Source organism: Malaclemys terrapin, chromosome 16, assembly GCF_027887155.1.
Source record: "Malaclemys terrapin pileata isolate rMalTer1 chromosome 16, rMalTer1.hap1, whole genome shotgun sequence".
Taxonomy (NCBI): Eukaryota; Metazoa; Chordata; order Testudines; family Emydidae; genus Malaclemys; species Malaclemys terrapin.
Window position 1 is genome coordinate 12,589,102 of NC_071520.1, and position 26,995 is coordinate 12,616,096.

The 26,995-nt window shown below is 39.7% G+C and overlaps 1 protein-coding gene across 4 annotated transcripts in view; it reads left to right on the forward strand.

Moving 5' to 3' along the window:
- The window catches only part of SPECC1L (sperm antigen with calponin homology and coiled-coil domains 1 like), a 102,397-nt gene that overhangs the window by 42,328 nt on the left and 33,074 nt on the right, over positions 1-26,995 (forward strand). For all 4 annotated transcript variants that reach the window (XM_054006057.1, XM_054006058.1, XM_054006059.1 and 1 more), the window contains 5 exons: positions 2,363-2,526; positions 5,000-5,091; positions 14,237-14,327; positions 18,141-18,224; positions 20,368-20,524. In XM_054006057.1, coding sequence (XP_053862032.1) covers positions 2,363-2,526; positions 5,000-5,091; positions 14,237-14,327; positions 18,141-18,224; positions 20,368-20,524 — 588 coding nt within the window. The remainder of the gene's footprint in view (positions 1-2,362; positions 2,527-4,999; positions 5,092-14,236; positions 14,328-18,140; positions 18,225-20,367; positions 20,525-26,995) is intronic.

Sequence of the window (26,995 nt, forward strand, 5' to 3'; positions counted from 1 at the left end):
CTTGGAATATTAGAAGGCATACAACCTACTTAAACCGGGGCATTCTCGCATCTGGTATTTGATTTCTACTTATGGCTTTAATTTTTTTGAGGCTAGAGTTTACAAATGACTATGATTAGTCAGTTTCAAAGGAAAGGAGTTTGTCCCAGTCAGATACGTAGTGCTTAGTTTCTTTGGAGCAGGGGATAGGCTTTTTGCTGAATTTATACAGTGACTAGCACAGTGGTGCCTGTAATTGCACAGTAATTAATTTTTTTTCCAAAAATACCATCAGAAAATAATCTTAGTATTACTGCATAGCTTATTCCATGAACTTCCAGCAGTGTGCTATTTAAGAAATATAATGAGAAACCAATCACTAAAAGCCTCACCTGTAAAAGAGACTTTCCTATATATTGAGCAGAAGCTGAAACAGTATGCTTCTTATCTAAAATTAAATATACTTACGGCACTTTGGAAAACAGGCAACTAGGATTTTCTGCAGTTGCTGTCAACTTTCTTCAATAATAAGCCTTTGCCTCATAATCAACTGGTTGTGGAGGTTTTTCTGTAGTAGTGATTTTTCAGTGATCCTAATTACATCAGTCGGGCATCTTTCAAAAAAACACAAAATTCAGTCTTCAATGAATCCATAGCACATACAGCTCAGACACAATCCATGTTTTTCCCAGTCCTGCCAATCTACCTGAATCCTGACTACTAGTCCTCTCTAGGAGTTGAAGAGTTGTTTGGATCCATGGCTATTTGGTCCTTTTGATTCAGACTGGAGACTCAGCAGTTACAATTACGATGTTTGTGATGTGTATACATGTTCCCATTATTAAAACCTTCGATAAAGTGCCATGTAAATTAACACTGATAAACACTTTGTAAATACAGATAAATCTTTGAGGCAGGAAACACTTGAACACCAGAGTGGGCTGAGAGAAATTATTTTTGAAGTGGAATTTTGCACAGGCTGCATATGTGAGATGTAGAGAGCAGACTGGAGGAGGATATAATTGAAAATAAGAGATGACCTGGATGGTGAGGGTAAAGCAGATTAATCTGAAGTGAAGCTACCAATTTGAATAGGCTGTCAGGTAGTAAAACTCCTGATTACTATTGGCCTAGGAGATACTCATACCAGGAGTTTAGAGAGATTAATGCCTTAAGTCAAAATGTCATAGCACCCACTTTTGATAGGAATTTCTAACCTAATCTTTGAATTTTCAAAATAGGAAGTTTGTAATTTATGCTTTGCATTACAAGGATCCGTCATATCTAGAAAATCTGTTCATTAAGTTGAAATGAATCAGACTAATTGTGAGGTGTTTGAATCCCCTTGTTGACGCTAAGGCTTGACTTTGCAGTATCAATTCACTGCCCTGGTGGGTAAAATATATTGGAATAATAAATGTACTGGCTGCAGATCAGCTAGAATTGATTTCTCCTTGGAATCAGTGTTAACAATGTAACAGAATCATCTACCAAATGTCAACTTGAAAACAAGCCTTTTATGCAGTAGTCACGCTTTTGGATGTCGGAAGCCTATTGCTTGGTTTGTTCTGATACTGTTTCCAGAACGGCTTTCTAAATCCATGTTGCTTGCAGATAAATAGGTAAAGGAGGTAAAATAATCTACCGGTAATTGATTTCCTAAGAACAAAGAACTCAAAGGTAACTGAAAATGATTCTTTAAAAACTTGTTGTAAGATTCCAAAAGAAGAGAAACGGTATAGCTGCTGTTGAAAAATGTAGTTAGCATGGTATTTGATCTGAAACTGAGGCAATGAATAACCCCTCAGATCCGCGGGGGGGGGGGGGGGGGGTGGTGGTGGCTTTCTCCAGACAGAAGGATGGTTTCTCCATCAGAGTGACAGTGAATGTCATAACCAACATAAACTTAGGTTGAAAGGTCCCTTCCATTCTAAAACCTTAGTGTCCTTTGGGTTGCAACTAGAGTTTAGTCTCAATTCAAAGCTGAACTTTAAAAATATATTCCCCGCCCCCCCTGGAATAAAAAAGTTTGTCCCTTTCAAAAATAATTGTAAAGGTGTTTCTTATTTTGATGATTTCAGTGGATTAGTTTTTAATCTATGGCAAATTTGAAGTTTAACTCACTAGAAAACACAAGACCCTAAACTTGACTCTTGATAGGTAAAAAGCCTTTCAGTTCTCTTAAGATCTCTTGTTGACAGATATTAAAGAAGTTGACTGGTATTTAAGGCTGTTAATCTAAATCTAAATTACAACAAATAGCAAAGTAGGTTAATATAATGAGTAGAGTTATGAGCTCAATTCCTGTGTTTACATTTAAGCCTTTTGACATAAAGAAAATATTTTTCTGATGTGGCTAAGATGACCTAGCTTTTGTTTACAGGCAGGAAGAGGAACGTGGCCGGGTATACAATTACATGAATGCTGTAGAAAGGGATTTGGCAGCTCTGAGACAAGGAATGGGGCTGAGTCGCAGGTCATCCACTTCCTCGGAGCCAACTCCCACCGTAAAAACACTAATCAAATCCTTCGACAGTGCCTCACAAGGTAATTACTTCTAGCCAGTGTAGTAGCTATACAAAGTTAGAAGTTTGTGTATGCTGACATGTATGCTTCTGATGTTCTGGCTGATTCAAAATTCAGCTGGATGACAGTACAATAGCAAGGTCTGAAACAAACCCACGTACACTAAATTACATTACTGGGGTACATTACTGTTAAGTAATTATCCTTTCTCTTCCTCTTTTCTCCTCAACCCCAGGGGTTGAATGTTCTCTATCCCTCACTGTCACTTACCTAGTGATTTGGACACTAGAGGCTTTGTGATTCAGCACTGTCACTCAACAGGAATATAATACCAATTGTACACTCAGCTGTGTCCCCAGCTTAAGGATATTCAGTACTCCCATTAAGACACTGACATTAATACATGCCCCCCAAATGAGCGTCCTAGAAGCTATATAATGACTAGCACCAAGTTTTTAAAAAAAAAAAAAAAGCCTGAGCTCCTAAAATCCATATTTTAGTGCCTGTCAGAGAACTGTCGACCCTACTTCTCCCATTTAGCTCAGTGGGAACTATTGGGCACTCAGCACTTTAGGAAATGAGACATGTAGATTTAGAGCCTGACTTTAAGGTCCTGTTTGTGAAGTTGTTATACAAATTTAGGGCTTATCTACATGGTGAAATAATGCATTTTCTGGGCTTGTGATTTCCAAATCACACTAATGCATTGCGCATTAATTAGTCTGTGTAGCTCCTGCTGGTGTGTACTAAAAGTTTCCTAGTGCACTATACCAGTGCTTGAAACAGTATTACATTAAATTGTACTAGGGAACCTTCAGTATGCACCAGTAGGGTCTACACAGACCAATTAACGTACAACGCATTAGTGTGCTTTAGAAATCACATCCCCTGTAGAGAACATTTCCCCAATGTGTAGACAAGCCCTTAGTCTCATTTACATTAAGACAGCTTTACGTTGCCTTGGTAGTATAAAGGGGTCTTAATGTGGGTGTAAATTACATTTTAAATTACATTTACATGCACTTTAAGGTCCCTTAGCGGTATCAGAGTGATATAAGCAGCCGTAATGTAAATGGCAACCCACTTTTATGCTCACCGCCTGAAGACCTGTCATATGATTCAGTATAATCTATAAATTTTATGGAGATTCTGTAGATTGTCATATTTCTACATTTGTGTTCTCCCTGTTAGTGTTTGTCTTTGTCGTTTTCAACCTCCTCAGTTCTAATTTGAGGGCTGTTCATGTTTTTGTTCATAATAATTGTGCAAAAAATTCTAGTAAAAGGAGGAAGTAACATGAGTGAATCAGCAGAAAACTTGCTCATCTGTGGCTTTGGATAAGGATCTGATTGCTCAGACAAATAAAAACTATCCTTCTGGTAAGAAATTTACATCATTTGCTAGTCATGCAATTAGGGAATCAGCTGACTGGCTTGGCAAAATGAGATTTATACACAAGTTGATGGCACTTCTATCTGAAATTTGGAAAATTTGGAGGGGGGAGATGAAGGGGACTCTCAGTTCCTTGCATCTGGTTAGCAGACCCAGCAACTACAACTACCTCTGTGATCGTTTGTAGATGAAATAACTGGTTGGTGGCAGCCGTTAACATTATCCCTTATCTTAGCTCTAGCCTTTTTCCCAATATAGTGTGAAAATGCTAACTCCCTGAATGCTTCTCCAGAACAGAAAGAAAGGAAATTAGAATGGTGGAGTGGTAATAGGTGGCATGGTGGGTGCAATGGAGGTGTTCACAGAGCTCCTACCATGTAGGGAGAGGAAATAGGGTTCCCTGGTGATGGAAAATGGGGGACCCTGATATGGGGGTTAGTAGGGAATGAGGGGGGCACACAGCCCTTGACATGGGTGGCGAAATGAGGGTGATGGTATGTGGGGAGGATGACATGGGGGATAATCCAACCCCCTGAAATGCGGCAGAGGGGTTAATGAGTGGGGAATGGAGGACCCTAGCATGGGTGAATGTGAGTTAGAGGCTCCGGCATGAAGGCTGGTTGCAGGGAGTATCTGAAATAAAGATGGATGGGTGGGTGTCACACAGACAATTTGTGGGGGAAAGGGAGGAAAGTATGGAGCCCCGATACGTGCAATGTACACTTCCTAGAGGTGCAACGAAGAATGTAACCCTCTAAACTAGAAAACCAAAGCCACTTTTGGTATGTAAAACTTGCAGTTAAGGGGGGGAGCGGAGGGATTTTTTTTGTGAACAGCTAGATACTGTAAATAGTTTTATATGGTTTCTATTTTTGATATAGTGCAGGCTCATGTTAGGAGGTGACCAACATAGTACTCGAGCATTTTTGAAACTTTCAAAGTTGCTTTCCAAAAAATGAGCACTGCACAATGTAAGCAAACAAAACACTTGTCAGGTTCTGCCCTTAAACAGTTGTCTTGACATGTGGCTATACGGCCACTTCTCCATTTGACTGAAAACCATGCGGCATTTGGGATAGCTTCCTTTTTATTTTTCCATTAGTTCCAAGCCCTGCCACAGCCACAATTCCTCGCACTCCTCTCAGTCCAAGCCCGATGAAAACACCCCCAGCAGCTGCAGTGTCTCCTATGCAGGTAAGTCCATGTGATGGTATTTAATCCTTTGTCAAAGAAATCATGCAAAAGGTGATGATGGTATTATACAGACACTGATTGACTTTGTTGGCAACTGTAGTAAAATATTGCCTCAGGTAAATAGTTTCTGAAATGTAGAGTTGGACAAAGGGACTGATACAGCCTAAGGGCACTTTTAAAAAAAATTATTGCCCTTCAAGCCCAATTCTGTTAGGGTGAAACAACTTCTCCCCCATATCTTACTGCTGATACAGAGGCAGTCTGTCTCTCTTCCCTCCCCATTTCCAAGGATGTTGTCAGGGCCAACTTTGCTTCCCATGTCGACAAATCACTTCTGACTGCCCCTTTAAGCAATAAGTTACTTTCTTTGGGGGTATATGATAATGAAGGAACATCTTATTGCATGCACTGTTTGGTTATGTGCCATCTTTAACCAACTGGAGTACTAAAAAAATTATCAAAGGTTTGTTTAATGCATGTGTAACTTGTAGAGGTTTTTTGGGGGGAGGGGGGTCATTGAGTAAGAAACACTGAAAAACAAAATTCTGTAGTTGGATACTAAGTATTCCTGTGCTACTGTGAATTGATATTCTTGTAACATGGAAGGCTAACTTCAATCTTTCTGAACCCATCTGTCAGTTTTCAGTCCTTTGTCTCCTTTGGGCGATAGAGGTCATGCATCTGTGTGGGATTGGTCATCAGCCTTTGATACAAATTTATCAGTGTTGCGGGCCTCACTATAGGATCTGTATTAGAGGGATGAAGTCATAAGTTGGCTATTTTTATTCATTATATAGGGATACAGAGAGTTATGTTCAACGTGTTGATGTACCCTAGATTCTCTGTCCCCTTTCCAGCCTCCCACCCCTTCGTTCAACTGCAGGGGAGAACATCAAGTATCACAGGATTGCATAGTTATCAGTATACTGAGCGTGTTGCTCGGTCTTGCTTTCTATGAACCTGGACACCATTGTTTTGTTTTCTCAGTTTCAGGATGAGGTGTGGACGTGGACGATAGCCAACAGGGTTAGGCTCAGAACAGATAAGAGTAAAGGTAGAAGTTGCTGGCAGGATGAAGCATTTTGAGGAACTGGCAGTGCCCATTTCCTTCAGTGACAGTGTATGCTCACTTATCAGTACTTCTTCTATTAGATTCAGAGTATCGCAGGCCAGAAATGCTACCAATTTATTGTAATATGTGGTGGCACAATTTTACAATTGTTGACGTGAGAGGAAGCACTTTTTTGAACCCTGACTTGTGGCAGTGAAAGAATAATGTTTGAAACCTGTTGTCCAAACATGGCAGCATTTTATAGTGCAGTTATTGATAAGTCATATCCCTTCACACTGAGACTCAAATAGCTTCACAACAAAAGGGGAGAAATTAGATGTTTTAATCAGAAAATTTGTTGCTTTCTGTTGTTAAGTCAGCAGTGACAGTGTTTTCAGAAGACAGCTGGATCTGACTAGCTTTGTGTCACCTGGGGGTTCAGTCGGCATTGATCTACCTTTATATTTTTTTCTTTGTTCATGAAATGAGCACGCTTAATCTCACACTCTGAAAGGCTAGACTAGAAGTTTGGCAACACCAAAGTCTTTTCACTGTAGCCTGAGGCTTATTTGCTTTATTTATTCATAAATTAACCATGAACCTCAGTTCTTTGTAACCAAAATAACATCTTAAACTAGTGGGGAGCTAGCGCGTGCTGCTTGCTACTCTTCATTTGAGGTTCTTTGTCTGCTATAATTTGAATCTTGAATTGCACTTCTGGTGCACAAGTAGAATGTCAGAAGTGGGATGTTCTCTGGAGTGGAAGTAACTTCCTGAAAAAGGAACGTAATAGTGTAACAGAGCAACTTTGCCTCTAATTTCTTTTGAAAATATGTGGTTTTACTGAATGTGTGTAACTATGCAAAGAGAATTTTCTGTGTTGACCTTATTTATGTTGCATTATATCTAAACAGCCAATTATAGTGAAGGAATGATGTAATGAGGTTCAGAGAATGTCCATCATGTTACCACATTGATTTCTACTGTCTTCCCCTTCAAGGCACTAAATAATTCAGTTCAGCCTACTTCTTAGAATTTGTCTTCTATCGAGTCTCCCCTACCTGTGATGTCAGCCTTCATATTCTGTTCATTATTCCTTCTTTAGTTACAGTGGGAAAGCAAGATTTAAGAGTGTGACTGCCTGGGACAGTTCCAAGGTTGTCATCGTGGCTGTGAGATCTGAGTTAAGCTAGAAGAGTTGTCCACTGCCCAAGTACTGAAATCCTTTAGAACAAGTAACCTTGAGCTAGCACGCTAAAGATATTGGTGTGGCTGCAGTGGCACAAGCAGTAGCTTGGGCTAGCTGCCTCAGCTCAATCATGCCTGACCCCCTGGTTCATACTTGGGTACCTAGCCTGAGTCACTGCCCATGCTGCTGCAGCCGCGCTGCTATTTTTAGTGACCTAGCTTGAGCAGAGCTACCACATATCTACGTGCTGTGGAAAGCATGCTCTGTGTGGCAGGGTAGACATCCATACCCTTGCGGACTCGGTTTCTTTGTGGTAGCACTTAGCTGATCAAGCAGAGACTCTGGGTCAGTGTGACAATCTGTATGCCAACACAAATCCCATTTATACCCATCCTGGTATTCCGGTAAGATGGACAGACTGTCAAAACCAGGTTTTGGAGTGAGACCCATCTGCATTTAAGACCAGATGCAAACACAGGCATACCTCCCTTAACCTCCCTTGATGATCCGAGTCAGTATCATTGTGTGATAGAACATCACAGCCCAATTATAGCATGTTGCTGTTTAATATTTTCAATGCAATATCTTACTACACTCTTCCAATTCAGAAAAGGAAAATGTTAAGGTGTCTCTCTTGTTCTTACTCGTATTCTCTCTTCAGTCCAGTCCTGGCTGTTGGGAGAGGTATTTCTCCTCTTTTCCTTTTTCTGCTGAGCTCCTCATTTCCCTAGATTACTGGTAGGCTGGTGTCTGTGATTGGATCCATTTTATCAGCACTCAAACTATCTTACGTGTGTCATGCATCCCTGGCAAATCTAATGTGTGAATATTAAACATTTTGTATAATTTAACATTTTTAATCTTACTTTATGCACCTATAAGGATTTCAAAGCATAGTAATTACTGCAGCATATCTAGGAATCGTTATGACCTCCACTAAAATGCAGTCAACATGGTGGTGGAGTAGAGCAGCTGTTTAGCAGTGCATACCTATGTTGCAAAACACTTTAGGAAAAGAGGCATCTATCTATACTTCAGTGTCACTTCAGTAGGAGGATGTCACAAACATTGGGCTTAAATGCCAGTGTCATATTTAACTTTGCTGAGCAAACTGGGGTTATGTTTAATCTAGTATTTTAAATTACTTTTGACTCGACTGCAACATTCAAGTCTTACATGCATTTTCCTGCTCTGTGCTGATAAGTGACATCGGCAAGTGCAGCCCAGCCTGGTGTTTCACCCCTCCATTTTCACCTCAGCCCAAAGCACATAGGCAGGGCGATAAGATTTAGTCAAAGTGGAGTATTTCTTTGATTGTCACTGTTTCTCCTTAAACTGTGATAACAAAAATTCCTCAGTTTCTAACTTTTCCCTCGCTCTACTGGTGTTTGCGACAATGGGAGCCCTAGAGTTGACTTGCTACTTATATTGTAATCATTGCCATCTAGCTCAAAGCAGGTCTAGTTGACAGCTGGCAGCCCCGTTACACTAAGGCTCCTAACATTGATTTATCTGAACTGGTGTTGACAATAATGGGGAATTTTTGCAAAATTTCCCATGTGTAGATGAGGTTTCATCTGAATGTCTGAGTGAGGCACTCAATGTAAAAGTACAAAAGATATCTCCTTCAATGGGGAATTAAGTGTAGTATATTTCCCTCCCAGTAGCTAGAAAACTGATTAAACAGGGTTAAGAGAAAAAGTGAATACATAGTTTTTTCTTTTTTTCTTCCTGGAAAGCACTATTTTTAAAAAAGTATATTTAATTCTCATGAACCTGGACTAATAGCACTAGGGTCTTAGAGTGTAAGTTCTTCATTGCAGGGACCATGTCTGCCTCTGTTTGTACAGCATCTAGCAAAATGGGACCCAGTCCTGATTAGGCCCTCTGTAATTAGGCTTTACTGTAATATAAATATATAATAACTTACAGATAAGCAGACAGAGATTGGTAATGTGTGCTGGCTTCCCCACACACTTTTTACAGCTAACCTCAGGTACTCAGGATTATGGTTTAGCAATGTTTACCAGTGTCCACCAGGGACTTAAAATACGATCTTTGGAGGTTAACGGTCTAACTCAGTCCATCACCATTCTGCTTCTCAAATTGAAAAAACTTTGTACATGCAGATTACTTTCCTTTTTTAAAAGGATCGGGTATGTTTCTATTTCTCTTTATGAATTGATTAGTAACTCCCATTGTTCTACCCTGGATGATTTCCAGGAAGCCTAACTTAATCAAATTGTTTTCTGCATGATGGATTTCTGCATTAACCTAAGAAAGTACCAACACCATAACATTTAAAATTAGATTTTTGATGTCTGAAACTGTTAACTTAATTATTTATGCTAACAGATAATAAGCAGGAGATCCTTACTATCGAGCAGAACTTTTGCCTTCAGCTTGGAAATGGCAGTGAGAAAAAAGTAACTGACCCTAAATGTTCTTATTGTTAGTGAGATTGTGCACTTGCTGTTCCTCTCCTAGCATAGTAAATCTTATTTGTAATTCTGAGACCACTTTTTTGTTGTTAAATATATTAGGCCAAATTCATCCTTACTCCAGGGTTAAATTAATCTGTACTTATATTTGAAAGTAAATATCAATAATACTTTTCCCCCCACTGTTAGTGTTTCTAGGCATTTTTAGTTTTGTTTTTAGCTCTCCGCTGTGGTTTAGAATAAGCCTGCACCCTCGCTGGCAAACAGCAATGTACATTTTTCTGACTCCCATATAGTATCTGGTATATTTATATCAAATTTATTTTTTATATAAAGAGCAAGTATATTTTTATAAAATACCTTAACTTTTTGGGAACAGCACTGAATGGAAAGTCCAGTTTATTTAAGACCGTGGATATCTTTCATTATACAGTTCATTCAAATGAGCTTGACTTCAACTCCCCCACCCCTTTCCTCCTGCCAGTTCTTAATGTAGTTTGAAAAGTGACCAATAGGAGCTACAGAATACAGATTGCAAATAGTCTTTAATACCAATATTTAACATTATGGCTCACATCTGTGCATCCTTCATTGTCTATATTGAAGATGTGTGTATCCCTTTTGTCCTTTTGATAACATTTTGTTTTCGGTATTGTGGGCTTTGACTATTGACGTGTCCAGTTCCTCAGAACTGGCTTGTAGGAGACAGTTAACGTTACACTTAAAGCGCAGTTCTAGTGACAAATCTAGTCCCAACAGTGACTGGTGGGTTTTCTTTTGTTTTTTTTAAAGTCGGGTTCTGTACTGGTGTCTGATTCTATATCAAACGAGTGTAGTTTACAAGTGTGTAACACCATTCCTTATGCTCATCATAGTCTCAGTCAAGCAAAATTGTTTCTTGCACCTCATCATGTGTAATTAAGGTTCTGCAGGGCAGATTATTCCCTTTGTGACCCCTATGCTGCATGTCACTGTCTTAGTAGGCTAGTACAGATGTTGCTGGTTGGAACTCGGTAAATAATTCAATTGATCCATTTCCCCCTAAAATTTCCCAGAATATCTGTGGCCTGTCTACATTAGTGCAAACACTGGTGGGATGAATGATTGAAAATTCTAGGGGAAACTGGCTAGAGTAGACATGGCTGGATAGAATGGTATTGGCTCTGGAGTACCAACAGAAGTAAAAAGCAGAAAACCGAAAGTTGCCAGCTGAGTAAGCCAGTCACTTTTCTGACCCTATCTCAAAGAATGTTTGTTTTTAAAGTATTGTACGTAGGAGAACATGGGGGTTGGGGAAGTAGTACTGAAACATGGGTAGGTGGAGGTGTGGAGCTGTGTTCCCTTGCTTCCAGGCTAGGAGTACTGTGGGGGCTCCATGTTTATATAGGCTTTAGCAGGAGCTTTCTCCTGGAGGTGGGGGAGGTTTCCACTAATGTGGAGTCTTTGAGAATGGTAGAATTGGAAAGGGAGGTCTTCCTTCATCCTCTATGCCAGTGGTTTTCAAACTTTTCAGGCTGCGTACCCCTTTCCAATAATATAGTCTAATACGTGCCCTCATCTGAAATAGGGTCATAATATGCCTATGTTTAGATTGCCAAGTCTTCCTAAATAAAATGTATTATCCACCATGACAGGATTTTTCTCACATACCCCCTGACAAGAGCTCGCATAACCCAGTTTGAAAACCACTGCTGTATGCTGAGAGGGCTGGAGTGCTCACAGATGCTAGCTCAAAGATAGGCAGTGCAGCAGGTGATTGCCTGATGATCCTTGGTAGAGGAAAGTGTTTAAAAACAAGCCCTAAGAGGGTGGGTGTTTGTTTTTTTTAAGATGGTGAGGGGTTGGGGATCGTAGAGAAATAAGGGACAGGTTTAGGTTTAAATCTTACAACCCTTACTGCTGTACCACCAAGAGTTTTGGCTTCTCAATTTTGGCAGGCCAGATACAATTATGTTTAATATTTGGGAGGTGCATAGCCCCCAGGACATCAGTGGGAAGCCTTGATTGAGTTGAGACTGTGTGTGATCTGAGTACACAGTGCCTAGCCAAATTAAAATGTATTTATTCCTCTTTGAATTTTATCCTTTTCTTTCAGTTATAGCTGTTATTTCCTTGGTAAAATACGGAAATTCACTCTGACGTGGTGGTTAAAGTTTCTGAATAAGTGGAGAACATTAGCTTTTAAAATGAGCCATCAGAAACAATTTCATGCATGGATTAGAACTAGCTCTTTCAGGGCTTACTTGATCTGCAGTTGACAGCATGTTTAAATGAAGAAATATCCATCTTTATAGCATTTAGGATCCCATAGATAATCTGATAATGAAGTGATGAAATACAATTCCTCTTGCTGTATTATGCGGGTTAGACTCCTGGACACTGGCAGTTTTCTCATTTTCTTGCCAATGCAAAAAGGTTGTTATATATGAGAGCCACGCTAGAGTCAATAGCCTGGTAATCCTGTGTATGCAAGCACATGTTGCGAACTCTATACTTAAGGTTTAATTTTTTTATCATATCTTTGAGTTTAGCTGGTCTATATGACTTGGCATGAGAAGCACCTGAGCCTTTAATCTCCTGAAGATAAGGGGGCCGACTCATTTAGCCATCTTATCTTAGCATGGGCCAGATGGGAAACTGACAGGATGTTCATTTTAAACTCTTTAGTGGGCTGATCAAATAGTTAAATGTGAGAGGGACAAGGTAAGTAAATAATGAAGGTATACTATAACTTGGATTAGATATTTTGAAACCAAATATAATTTTCCAGGAAATAATGCAAATAATTTACAGAGGGAATCAGGAAAGACTAACAGCTGGTCTCAGTGAATGTAGAGTATGATTATCGAACTGTTCAACTACTGAAAGAATAGTGTGTGCATCCAGTGGGTGTGTTTTAACTTCATTGGAATATACTGCAGATTGACACTTCTGTAAACAAGGCAGATTCAGACCTGTAGTTGCGGAATGACAACATGCTGCATGCAAAATCCAGATTTCAGAATAAATATGTATTTCCACAATATAGCCTATTGGTTCCAAAAAAATAGTCCACACATGATTTGCATGCGATCGGTGGAACACTATCGGATCACACAATGCTGGCTTTCCTTCTTTTCAGAGAGTAAAGATTCATTACAGCTAAAAATATGTAAATGTTTACAAAGAAAAATACTAGGAAAGTAGTTGGTGTAGTTCCTCAATGATGATATCCAGGAGGCTGTGCTTGAAGGGAATGTGAGGTCTCCCAAAGACAGAATATGGGACATGGTGGAGTCAACATATCAAAAAAATCAACATTAAAGTGCAGCTCTACTCTGAAAGTGAGAGTAGAAATGGCATTTTGGAGTTCCCCGGTTTTTTTTCCAGTGAGTTTCCACGGGTGAAACTGGTTTGAATTTAGTAAATTCAGTTGAACAAGAAAAAAAATAAAATCCAGTTCAATTTTTGTTGAGTAGGATCTGTAAAGAGCAGTGAGAACTTACTTGTATCACTAAAAAGACGGGACATTGAATTCTCACAGGTCAAAAAATCTATTAAAATTGTGCCAATTTTACATAGTTACCTTTCAGAGTAGAACTGCAGTTCAGAGGACCTTCATATGGAAAATAATTAGATTGATATCATAAAGGTATGATAAATGTTTAACAAAGATATTTACTTTTAGCTGTTTGTAGAGTGCTTCAAATTAAATAGGTGGTAACAAAACCTAACTCATTCTGAATAAAAATCACTCTTTGATTCAGGTTTCAGTTCCTTGGTGCCTGGAATGTCAAACCTACTATCATTTGGTAAATAAGACTTAGGGCTTGTCTACACATAGAAGTTGCACCGGTTTAACTAAAGTTGCAATATTAAACCCGTGCAGCTTTGTGTGGACTCTTTCCACATTTTATACACACAGCTGCATGGGTTTAATATTGCGACTTTAGTTAAACTGGTGCAATGTCTGTGTGTAGATCAGGTCTCAGGTAAAAAGTAACATTCAGGCCTTCTTTATATATCTCACAGAAGCAAAAATGAGAATGAATTCTCTTTGCATGTTGCCTTATACCAACCTGAACATATTTATGCCACATCTGACACTACTATAAGGCCTGGTCTACATTGGGGGGAGGGATCGATCTAAGATACGCAACTTCAGCTATGAGAATAGCGTAGCTGAAGTCGACGTATCTTAGATCGACTTACTTCGCGTCCTCGCGGCGCAGGATCAACGGCCGCCGCTCCCCCATAGACTCCACTTCCACCTCTCACAGCAGTGGAGTTCTGGAGTTGACGGGGAGTGCGTTCGGGGATCGATTTATCATGTCTAGACGAGACACGATAAATCGATCCCCACTAGATCGATCACTGCCCACCGATCCGGGTAGATCTAGAGGTTACTTGCTTTACAGTCCATTTTGATGGTTCCTCTTTATCTTCAAATTAAATATGTTGTTATATGATATCTTGTTATTTCAGAGGCATTCTATAAGTGGACCAATATCCTCCTCCAAACCCCTTACACCTTTGTCAGACAAAAGACCAAGCTATGCAGAAATCCCTGTTCAAGGTATGTATTCTACTTCATTAGCTTTACTTCTTGTAAAACTTATGCTACTATTGGCTTGTAATTGGTATCTTTAATATAAAGAGTAAAGTGGGTATTGGTGCTTTCACCTTTTTTTTTATTGAGAAAAAATACAAATACTGAGCATGACTTGGACCCACAAAAACTAGGAATTTCAGAGAGGCTGAAATACAAAACCTTGGTTCATTTCAGTATATATGTTCGTTATCAAAAAGATGCATGTATGATGAGGAGAGAGACTAATTCTCATGAAATGTACATTTTTCCACTGGCGTTCAAGAATTGCTATCCCGAAGCAAATAATTCCTGGTACTTTTCTGAATGTAGTAGCTATTTACACAGTTACTCTGTCTTTAAAAAATTGCTGCCAAAGTTTATTAAAAATATTCCATAGATAATCCCAGTTCAAAAGGTTGAGGGTATCCTGAGCATCTGTATATTTTTCTTTACTTTCCCTTATAAAGACCCTTGAAAGGATTCAGTTTTTGTTTGTATGGATTTCAATAGCTACCTGTTTTGTTTCAGAGTGGTTTTAATTAAATTGAAATTATATTAATTATTCAGAACAGATTCATAAACGAAATCCTAATAGTCATATTTCATCATGACTTTTTCATTGTTAATTTGACATTAAAAGAATTGTTAGCTTTTTCTACAAATGCAACATGTAATTAACAGCAAATTGATTTGTGTGGAATGAACATTTACTGACATTGGCCAGTTTTACATGCAACTCTTCCAGGTCTGACTCGTGACAGTAGATGGCCTTTTTTATGAGCCACCTCGTTTCTGTCTCCTGAATGTGCAGCAATCAGCTTTTAGAAACTCTTCACTTATGCAGCTTGCGCCTGCTATTAAATTGTGATCATTCCTTTCATTTTCATTCTAACAACTTTAGCTTGTAATATATCAGAATTCTAATGTTTCACTATCAACAGCCTTGTCAATTACTGTAAGTACCATTCATTTTTATAGACTAGTACCACGCACAGGCTAGTACAGTGCGATTGGTTACCTCAGCCATTCCCAGCAGTGCATTCTTCACCCTAAACACTGGCTTCCTCCCATCAAATATTTGACACACTATATAATTAATATTTAAACGAAATTTCCAGGTGTGTATCTTCACTCATTAATTGTCTCATGGGTTATAGTTAAGGCTAAGATTTTGTCATGGTTATTTTTAGTAAAAGTCACGGACGTGTCATGGGCAATAAACAAAAATTCACGGAAGCTGTGACCTGTCTGTGACTTTTGCTGCTGCGGCTCCTTGGTTTTCAGTGGCAGGGAGCTGTGGGGTTCCCCCTCTGCCTGTGGCAGCTGGAAGCTGCATGGGGGCCTCCCTCCACCCAAGGCAGCTGGGAGCTGAAGAGAGAAAACCGGACACTCCCAGCCAGTCTCCCGAACTTTTGATCTCTGTTAGTGGAACACAGAGCTCCAATGTTCCCATATGTGTGTTTGGTAAATTGCTAAAAAAATATTTTAACAGGTTGTCTCGCCCATCTATGAATTCTGTAGGGTTGATGCTCATCTGGATTTTTGACAGAGCCATCCCATGTCCTGCTATCAGGATATGCATGCCTTTAAAAGTGTCAAAATGTATTGAAGTCAAATGCAAAGCCAGACCAACATGGCACTCATGACATGAAGTCATGCTACTTTGTCCCAGAGGACTATCCAAAGTCTTAAAAAGAGGACGTTTGTATGTACTTATTGTATTATTGTCCATGGTTTCAAGATTAAAAATACAGGGTACGCCATCACATGTAAATGAATTACATTTTCTTTGCTATGTTATCAGTATTCAAGAAATGCTGCTTTGACAGCAAGACAGAAAACTGAATTAAGTTAACGATTGTTGATATCTCTATTTCCTAATAGTTCCCTGTTCTGGTAACTTTGTTTTGTCTGTCAAACTCTGTTCACAATGTGCCCTTCCTGTAAGATGAATTATTTTCGTATGCTGGGTGTAGCTGTCTGATTTATGCCTGTTTGGGAGCTTTTTTGTAGATGTTTTCTCAAGATAATCCCCATATGACTCCAAGCGGTATATTTCCTCTTTAACGATGTCTATATATGCCAGACTTCTTTCTGTACTTTTGTTGAATGCATATTGGGGTTATTTGCTTAGTAAAGTGGGGGGTTTAATTTTAGAATACTTTGATTTTTTTTTTTAAGTAAAATTGAAATGCCTTACCAAGTAAATGATTTAGCAACTTAAATTGTTGTAACAGAATACATGGGTAGAGATAAGCATTAGAAATATATACATTCTCAAAGTAATCCGAAAGGCTTGTTGCCTGCCAGGACCTGTGTTCAGAGTTCTTTGTTTCTCCTGTAAGAGTTAATAACCTTAATATATTAAGTGCTCATAAAGGCAGCTGCATTCTTTACATTGTTTTATGCGTATAATATAATCAGCTTGTACCAGAGAGAGACAAAATTCTGAACACTAGGCATGGTGGGTAAGAAATCTGTTTACTTTTTAAATGTATATATTTGTATTTTTTACATCTGTCTATGTTGCTTATATACCAATTTCTGTTAATGAATTAGGTTCATTTATATTTTTTAAGCATTTCTGTTCATTTTTCTTCAAAAAACTACTGCCTCTTTGGATTTTATGTACTTATTAACTATATATTGCTGTATAACTCTTTAAGCAGATGTCTTTTGTATACTCATTATTTTAAAGAATTTGATTTAAAAATTATTTTTAATCTAAAAATTAGATCAAAATAGGTCTTATGTTTATACAAAATCCCATTTTATTGCTAGATTTATCTTATTAAAAATTAATTTTTCATTACTTCTGCACACTGGAAGTCAGTCTTTCATCATTTTAGCATTTAAAGCAGTTTCTTGCTATTATGCATGGAATGATAAAAGACTGTTACAACAACAATGGATTTGAACTCCATAGATAGGGCCCTACCAAATTCACAGTCCATTTTAGTCAATTTTGTGGTAATATTTTAAAAATTGCAAATTTCATTATTTCAGATATTTAAATCTGAAATTTCAGTGTTGTAATTGTAGGGGTCCTGACCCAAAAAGGAATGGGGGGCGGTCACAAGGTTACTGTAGGGGGGTTGTGATACTGCTACCCTTACTTCTGCATTGCTGTTGGTGGGTGCTGCTTTCAGAGCTGGGCACCTGGCCAACAGCGACAACCATCTGGCTGCCCAGCTCTGAAGGCAGCTCAGAAGTAAGGGTGGCAATACCGTGACACCCCCCACCCCCCAAAATAACCTTGCAAACCCTCCCTTCCCCCCACACAATCCCTTTTTGGGTCAGGACACCCATTTTGAGAAATGCTGGTCTCCCCCATGAAATCTGTATAGTGCAGGGTAAAAGCACACAAAAGACCAGATTTCATGGTCCGTGACGTGTTTTTCATGCCTGTGAATTTGGTAGGGCCCTATCCATAGAGGATGACAACAATCTACTTTAGTAGCACCTCCAACTTCCTGACTTATGGAGTAGTTTTGGCATGTACTAAGACAGAGTTTCTTGCCCAGCCTTGTGTTTACAAGCTTCATTATAACAAATCATAGCAGCAGTCTACTGAGGGGTGTTGTGGGGGGATGGGTAGGATGGCTCCATGGTGAACTCTATGGTAACGGACAAACCTTCGGCCTCCTTCTAGGCAGACATATAATCAATTATCTGTCACGGTAAGCTAGATGAACCGATTCTATCATTCATAAATGACGATCACAGTCTCTGCACTAATCACATCCCTACAACTGAAATCTGCATTAGTGTCGCATCTGTTTTTTTTCTCCTGAGCAGAACATTTGTTGAGAACTTCCTCTACCAGCAGACCAGCCTCATTGCCAAGAGTACCTGCCATGGAAAATGCCAAATCTATTTCAGGTAATAACATGTATCTAGTTGCCTGATAAAAGCAGGAACCCTCTGTTTTCAGTGCTGTAGTTACATGCCCAATCTACTATTTTTAAAGAGAATTTCTGTCTTCTGACTGATAGATTCTACAACCACTTATCAATTGATGTATGCAAGCACCACTTGTTTGGAATTGTTTACTTTTAAATGTCAAAATGTAATCTTGCCTTTATACTTGAAAATAACATAAAAGCCCTTGATAAAACATTCTCACCTATTAGATTAAACAGAACTGAGCAGCTTAACTCTGTGGAACAATTTCCTCCTGTGGCATATTTTAATAGTTGTATGTATACACTAGAACCAAGATTCATGCATGACTCATCTTCAGCCATCCAGGAAATGGGTATTGCTCTATAACCTTTCTTCTCAATGTTGCACAGAATTTTTACTTGTAAGGTACACAGAAATGTGTGTTACGAGTTTTTATCTTTTATCTTTTGGATACAGGTTTTTTAAGTGATAAAACAATGGCAGTACACTCAGACTTCTGCCTTATCTAGCTAATTTAATAGATAGCAGTTTAATATGCCTTTAATTATTCTTTTTCAGTTATATACAGGTCTTCTCCCATTGCAAAAAATTCCATCCAGCTTATTTGTTTTAAAAATGAGACTGCTAGGTTTTGTGGTAGCATATTATCATACATTAATACATGAAATGGTTACTATAAAGCATTTAAACATACTCCTTTATATGTCACTCTCCAAAATTTGTGCTAATCATATAGGGGAAGTGAATGTGTTTGTAATTAATCATTTTTAAAATATGCTTCCAAAACTGAAAATATTTACATGAGCCACCAGTATCAGTGTCATTTAGTTTATATAGAAAGTCGAATCCATGCTAATTTGAAGTAAAAATAAAACAGCAAAAAAAAACCAAATCCTAGATTTAATAAAAACAAACCTAAGCAAAATATAAAACCATGAACCTATTTCTAAATCCAGTGGATATTTTCAAACAAACCTTCCCATGCAATATGTGCAGCACATACGTTGCAGCACTGAGAATCTGGAAGTAGTTCAGAATACAAACAAAAAGTGGGTCTGAATATGTTCTTTTTACCATCCACGTTGAGAGAGAGATGTTGAAAATCAAGTAAATAGTATAAATGGTGAAAAGTACATAGTATTTTTAAATCTTTCAATCTTCTGACATAGGTAAGAAAATATATTTAAATCAGGATTTTTAGATGTCTTTTAACCATCCAAAAGAGTGCTATTTTGTCATTTTTATTTTAATGTCTTCCTAATTTACTGTGTAAGGTATTTATAAATTAACAGTCCCGGATACCAGTTGAAATTAAATCTCTCTGGAAGTATTTGGAGCATTTTGTATTTTTCTGTCTTGCACAGATGCAATCAGTAGCTTGTTTGCAGGTTTAGGAAGCAAAACTCAGCTTACCTCATTTATTTAACTCGAAAGTACTCTATATAGAGGAAGAACATGCTGCTACACAGCCATTCTGAGTTTTGACATACATTCAGGTTGTGGTGAAACACAAACTGTTTGCCCTGTGGTAAATCACTATAGCTTTTTTCTGTGTAAAGTCACGGATTGTCTTGGTCACTTTGTAATTAAAATCTTCATTAGGCAAACTTAATGGCAGTCCATACTGTTCTAGGGTGTTACATGTGTACTTTTCATTGTTAATAAGAATCTCCCTCTGACCACTGATAAGGTCAGCTGTCAAGCTAATAGGATTCCTTCTTCACATCATCTGACAACTTTCACTCAGGTGCCTGTTCTATTTTACTGAACTTTTAATATTTGAACAAATTATGAAAAAACCCAAAATTCTAACATCATAACTACTTTTGCATGGACCGCAAGAAAATATAATAGTTTGGTTTTATGTAATATCTCCCCTACTCAAGACATTCCAAGACTGTTAGAGAGATGGCATAAAGTCATCCACTCAGCAAATTGCCCTTGCTTCAGGTAAAATTTAATCATACAAAACTTTGGTAATTTTATCAATTTACCCCTTTCCTAAAACTCTTCATTAAGGGTGAAATATCAAGAATTACATGATATAGGCTTGTGTTTTTCTTCCTTTATGTGAGGTTATATATTTGGTTCTAGAGCGTTTGAATTTTCCCCCATTCAGTGTCTAGACGAAGTAGTGAAGAAATCAAACGGGACATTAGTGCACCTGATGGAGCATCTCCAGCCTCTCTCATGGCAATGGGAACCACCTCACCACAACTCTCTCTCTCCTCCTCTCCTACAGCGTCTGTCACCCCTACAACACGAAATCGAATAAGGTACAACCCATTATTACACAGTGTGTTTTTAAACCAGTATTAATTTCAGAGCTGTGAAACACCATATTATGCAAGCACAGAATTTAGTCCTAGCATTAAACACCAACGTTTGACTGTTATCTTTGCAATAATGCTCTTCAGTAACCTCTGGAATTTCGCATAGACTGTTTGTAGCACCATAAGGCACGGTGTCTTGGGAAGACAGGTCCCAGGCCACTTATGGCTTAATGGGTCAATATCCACACCTTAAAAACTCCACCAGGAAACCAACAGACAGCCAGGACAGATCACTGAGCTTTGAAGTCATGTGTTTGTAGTGAGAAACTACATTTAACAAGTGACCTGTAACATTCTGAACCAGCCTCAGTTTTGTGTTAATTTAAGATTTGGCAATTTTGGCTCCATGTAGAGCGTGTGGCAAAGGTATAATTCATCCTATTGATGCTGATATTTTAATATGCTAGAAAGAACAGCACTCTTCTTTTATATGGTGGGATATCATGGGGAAAATATTCTTCACTTTTATAGTGTCTTCTATACAAGGACTCAAAACATTTTATAAATATCAAGTCCAGGGCCGTCTCTGGCTTTTTGGCCGCCCCAAGCAAAAAAAACCGGGGCGGCCAGAATGGCAAAGCAAAAAGAAAAAAGAAAAAAAAAAACCCTGCGGCGCGAGTGCAGGGGGACCGGCTGGGCGGGGGAGGGAGCAGGCGGGAGAGAGAGAGAAGGGGGCGGCCAGGGCTACAGCGGGGGCGCTGCCACGCTGCCTCTCCCGCTGCGCCACCGCCTGCCGCGAGGGCTCCGCTCTGGTCAGCGGGGAGGGAAGGAAGAGGACTGCCCTGGTTCTCCGCGCCGCCGCCCCATACAGGGCAGCCGGAGCAGAACAAGAACAAAAAACAAAAAAAAGTGTCCGTGCCACCCTAGGATTGAGCGGAATGCCACCTCCAACAATCTGCCGCCCCAAGCACCAGCTTGCTCAGCTGGTGCCTGGAGCCGGCCCTGTTCAAGTCTTAGAACACACATGTGAGCTAAGTACATTTCACAGGTTGGGAAACTTGTCCACAGAGGTTAAATGACTTTCCCAGGAACATCTGACAGTAAAACTTCTCATCGACAAATAAATAAATACATTATAACCCTGAGAAATTGTTTGCAGCTCTGGACGTTATCCAGAGCAATGATTTCACTGAGATTAGTTGAGGCGTACTTCATCAGACCAGACTTAGTCATTCATTGTGTGAAGTTCTATGCCTGTGTAGAGTTTGTCCATTTAATTGACAGGTAATTTACAAATAACACTAAAGAAACACAGTTTATTGGCAATCCCACATTTCGATTTTGAGTAAGGGTAAAAATGTCACTAAGATTCGTGTAGAAACGTTAAAGTCTGAAGATTTACACCTGCACTGTTTGCAGACCAAAGGTTGCAATGAAAGCATGCAATTATGAATAAGGTATAGATGGAGAATGGCCATCACAATAGCACAACTGTTCTGTGTGAGTATGAAGTAGAGTGGTAGGGCCCTGTAGGAAGAAAACCTGCTGCTATTAGAGCAGTGGAGGGGGCAGTACAGTAACTCCTCATTTAATGTTGTAGTTATGTTCCTGAAAAATACAACTTTGAATGAAACTATGTTAAGCAAATCCAATTTCCCCATACGAATTAATGTAAATGGGGGCGGGGTTAGGTTCCAGGGCAGCTTCCCCTACTCTGCCAGCACCAGGGGCGGGGGTTCAACCCTCATCCCGCCCACTCCACTCCTTCCCTCAAGCCCCCACCCTTGACCCGCCTCTTCTCCCCTCTCCAACCTCCCCCCCCTTTACTTCACACACTGTGTCCTGGCTCCTCCCCCCCTTCTAAACGCCACAAGCCAGCTGATTGCCGGGTTACGGAGGGAGGGGGGAGGCGCGCCGAGTCCTCGCTCCTCCCCCCTCCCTCCTGCCTGGGGCAATCAGCTGGCTTGCAGCGTTTAGGAGGGAGGGGGAGCCTGCGTGCTGAGTCCTTGCTTTTCCCTCCTGCCTCCAGAACGCTGCAAGCCAGCTGATTGCTGTGGGCAGGAGGCAGGGGGAGCAGGGGGAAGGCGCTGATCTGTGGGGTCTGCCAGCGGGCGGGAGGCGCTGGCGGCGGGGGGCGTAGGGAGGCTGCCAGCTGTGGAGAAAGCAGGCAGCCAAACAACGTAAGAGTGGCACATTGCACAACTTTAAATGAGTATGTTCCCTAATTGATCAGCAACATAACAACCTTAAGCGGGACGACTTTAAGTGAGGAGTTACTGTATAATGAAAAATAGTTGCCCCATGGGAATCCTCTTCAGAAGAGAACTACTGTTAGGTTTTTAATATATTGTGTGTAGCTTGCAAAATTTTATTATAGGATGTAAAATAAGGATTTTAAGAAAATAAACCTTTGCAAATATACACAATAACTGTGGGCACATCCCTGGGCTCCAACTTGAAACCATAAATCAGTTCTTTGATTTGGAATACAGTTGGCCTAAGATATTCACTTTAAAATCTATAACAATCACAGTCCATTTCTTTTTGTCTTCCTACAATTCATTTTCATGTGTTTCCTTCCACACTGTTTTCATAACAGTAAGAACTTGATATAAACCATGTGCCTTACTGGAATTTAGGAACAAGCTGTTCAGTTCCTTCATGGCTACCCAGCACGTTTAACATGAAAAGAGAATTTTGACTCAGGTTTCTTATATGTTGTCACAAATCTTATAAGGAGTTATCTCCATTCTTTTCTTAAATTATAGTGTCATTGCATAATCTTCATTCTAGTGTGAAAACACAAACTCCAAATTAATTAACGTAAGCAAGAATGTGGGTTGCTAAAGCATGTGCTGATCTGGAGATATAAGAGAAAAGATAATTCCTTAACGCCCCAGTCTAGCAGCATAGAGTCATAGAAATGTAGGGCTGGAAGAGATCTCGAGAAGTAAAGCCTAGCCCCCTGCTTGCACTGAGACAGGACCAAGTAAACCTAGACCGTCTCTGACAGGTGTTTGTTTTACCTGCTCTTAAAAACCTCCAATGATGGGTATTCCATAGTCTCCCTTGGAAACCTATTCTAGAGTTTAACTACCCTGCTAGTTAGAAGGGTTTTCCTAATATCTAACCTGAATCTGCAGATTAAGCCCATTACTTCTTATCCCACCTCCAGTGGATATGGAGAACAATTGATCACAGTCCTCTTTATAACAGCCGTCAACATATTTGAAGACTGTTAGCAGGTCCCCCCTCAGTCTGCTTTTCTCAAGACTAAACATGCTCAGTGGTTTAACCTTACCTCATAGGTCAGGTTTTCTAAACCTTTTATATTTTTGTTGCTCTCCTCTGGACTCCATCAATATGTCCACATCTTTCCTAAAGTATGGCGCCTAGAATTGGACACAGTACTCTGTCTGAGGCCTCATCAGTGCAGAATAGAGTGAGACAATTACCTTCTGTCTCTTTTGACAGGTTTCAGAGTAGCAGCCGTGTTAGTCTGTATCCGCAAAAAGAATAGGAGTACTTGTGGCACCTTAGAGACTAACAAATTGCATCTGAAGAAGTGGGCTGTAGCCCACAAAAGCTTATGCTCAAATAAATTTTAGTCTCAAAGGTGCCACAAGTACTCCTGTTCTTCTGTCTCTTGTACACAACACTTCTGTTAATATAACCCAGAATGATATTGGCCTTTTTCGCAACTTCATCACATTGTTGCCTCATGTTCAATTTGTGATCCACTGTAACCCCCAGTACTACCACCTAACCAGTTATTCCCCATTTTGTAATTGGGCACTTGATTTTTCCTTCCTTAGCAAAGTACTTTGCACTTGTCTTCATTGAATTTCATCTTGTTGATTTCAGACCAGTTCTCCAATTGGTCAAGGTTGTTTTGAATTCTAATCCTGTCTTCTAAAGTGCTTGCAACCCCTCCCAGCTTGGTGTCATATGCAAGTTTTATAAGCATACTCTCCACTCTTATCCAAGTCACTAATGAAAATATTGAATAGTACCAAACCCAGGACTGACTCCTGCGAGACTCCACTAGATACGTCCTCCCAGTTTGACACTGAACCACTGATAACTGCACTTTGAATATGGTCTTTCAGCCAGTTGTACAACCATTTTACAGTAATTCAGCTAGACCACTTTTCTTTAGTTTGCCTATTCAGTTAAGTATGACCCAGTATTTGAGTCTGATTCTGTTTGTCTTTTAGTTCTAAAATAAATAGTGTATATAAGAAAGTTGATTTCTTTAGTATAACTCTTTGTGAGATTGGCATTTATGTCTAAATATACTTATTTCTTTTCTTGTTTAGCATAAGTAGCTAACACGTTTCAAGGCACCATTCACTTTTCAAGGGGCCAGTTCACCTTGAGTGGTCCCTTGAAATGTGTTAACTATTTGTGCTAAACAATCTGTTCCACCTTGTATTTAGCTGTGACACTGAGTACCTTTCCCAAACCTGAAGAAGAGCTCTGTGTAAGCTTGAAAGATTGTCTCTCTCTCACTAACAGAAGTTGGTCCAATAAAAGATATGTCTCACTCATCTTGTCTCTCTAATACCAATGTCTGGCATTTGAGTTGCCTGGTTCTGAACAACTTTGCATTAGGACTTGATATTACACTGACTATTCTAAGAAACTCTGATTTTCTTAAATATTTAATTTGACATTGGAACATAATCTTGTTTCATCTGAAGCCAGAGTTCATTGAACTATTACACAAAGTACGTGGCATCTGGAATTAAATTAGATAGTCATTCATGTAGAATAGTCATTTGTACTGAGGTATCAGTGCACATGTGCAAAGAAATTCTGTGAAATTCAGATGTCAAGATTTTTTTTTTTCCAGCAATGCTTGCGAAATTGTTACATTTCAGGGGCTTGTCTACTGTAGCACTTCAGTGTAGATGCTATGTCAATGAAAGAATTTGTCCATCTACCTCATGCTGTTTACCCCAGGGATGTAGGTCAGTATAGCTACTTCTCTCAGGGATGTGGATTCTTCACACAACTGAGAGATGTAGCTGTACTGATGTAAAATTCTAGTGTAAACCTGCAGATATAGGCCTGAAGTTCCACTGGAACACTATTTCTTGCTGGGGTTGAAATGGCTGGTCCTAAAGAACTCAGAGGCAAGGATTAAGTAATTCGTATGAACTAGCTGTGTTTGGAAGGTGGGTGTCTGAAGGGGTAATTTTTTGTAGTACTGATGTGGGGACCTGAGAATCTTATTTAAATATGCATAGAATTATTTAAAAATAATCCTCCTTTACCATGCAGAATACTAGATAGCCATAGCATTATTTTTCTTCCAAATAGGGAACATTAGGATTAACTGCAAAATCTTTTGAAATATCCCTACCTCTGCTCATTAAGCTACTTAGAATGCATAACACCTCAGAGAATCATAGAAAATTAGGGTTGGAAGAGACCTCAGGAGGTCATCTAGTCCAACCCCCTGCTCAAAGCAGGACCAGCCCCAACTAAATCATCCCAGCCAGGGCTTTGTCAAGCCAGGTCTTAAAAACCTCTAAGGATGGAGATTCTACCATCTCCCTAGGTAACCCATTACAGTGCTTCACCACCTTCCAAGTGAAATAGTTTTTCCTAATATCTAACCTAGACCTCCCCCACTGCAACTTGAGACCATTGCTCCTTGTTCTGTCATCTGACACCACTGAGAACAGCTTAGCTCCATCCTCTTTGGAACCCCCTTCAGGTTGTTGAAGGCTGCTATCAAATCCCCCCCCCACTTTTCTCTTCTGCAGACTAAATAAGCCCAGTTCCCTCATCCTCTCCTCATAAATCATGTGCCCCACTCCCCTAGTCATTTTTTGTTGCCCTCCACTGAACTCTCTCCAATTTGTCTACATCCTTTCTGTAGTGGGGGCCCCAAAACTGGACATAATACTCCAGATGTGGCCTCACCAGTACTGAATAGAGGGGAATAATCACTTCCCTCAATCTGCTGGCAATGCTCCTACTAATACAGCACGATATGCCGCTAGCCTTCTTGGCAACAAGGGCACACTGCTGACTCATATCCAGCTTCTCGTCCACTGAAATCCTCAGGTTCTTTTCTTCAGAACTGCTGCTTAGCCAGTCTGTCGTCAGCCTGTAGCCATACATGGGATTCTTCTGTCCTAAGTGCAGACTCTGCACTTGTCCTTGTTAAACCTCATCAGATTTCTTTTGGCTCAATCCTCCAATTTGTCTAGGTCACTTGGGACCCTATCCCTACCCTCTTGCATATCTACCTCTCCCCCCAGCTTAGTGTCATCCGCAAACTCAGGACAGACCCCTGGGGCACTCTGCTTGATACCTGCTGCCAACTAGACATCAAGCCATTGAGCCTGACGAGCTAGCCAGCTTTCTATCCACTTTATAGTCCATTCATTCAATCCATACTTTTTTAACTTGCTGACAAGAATACTGTGGAAGACAGTATCAAAAGCTTTGCTAAAGTCA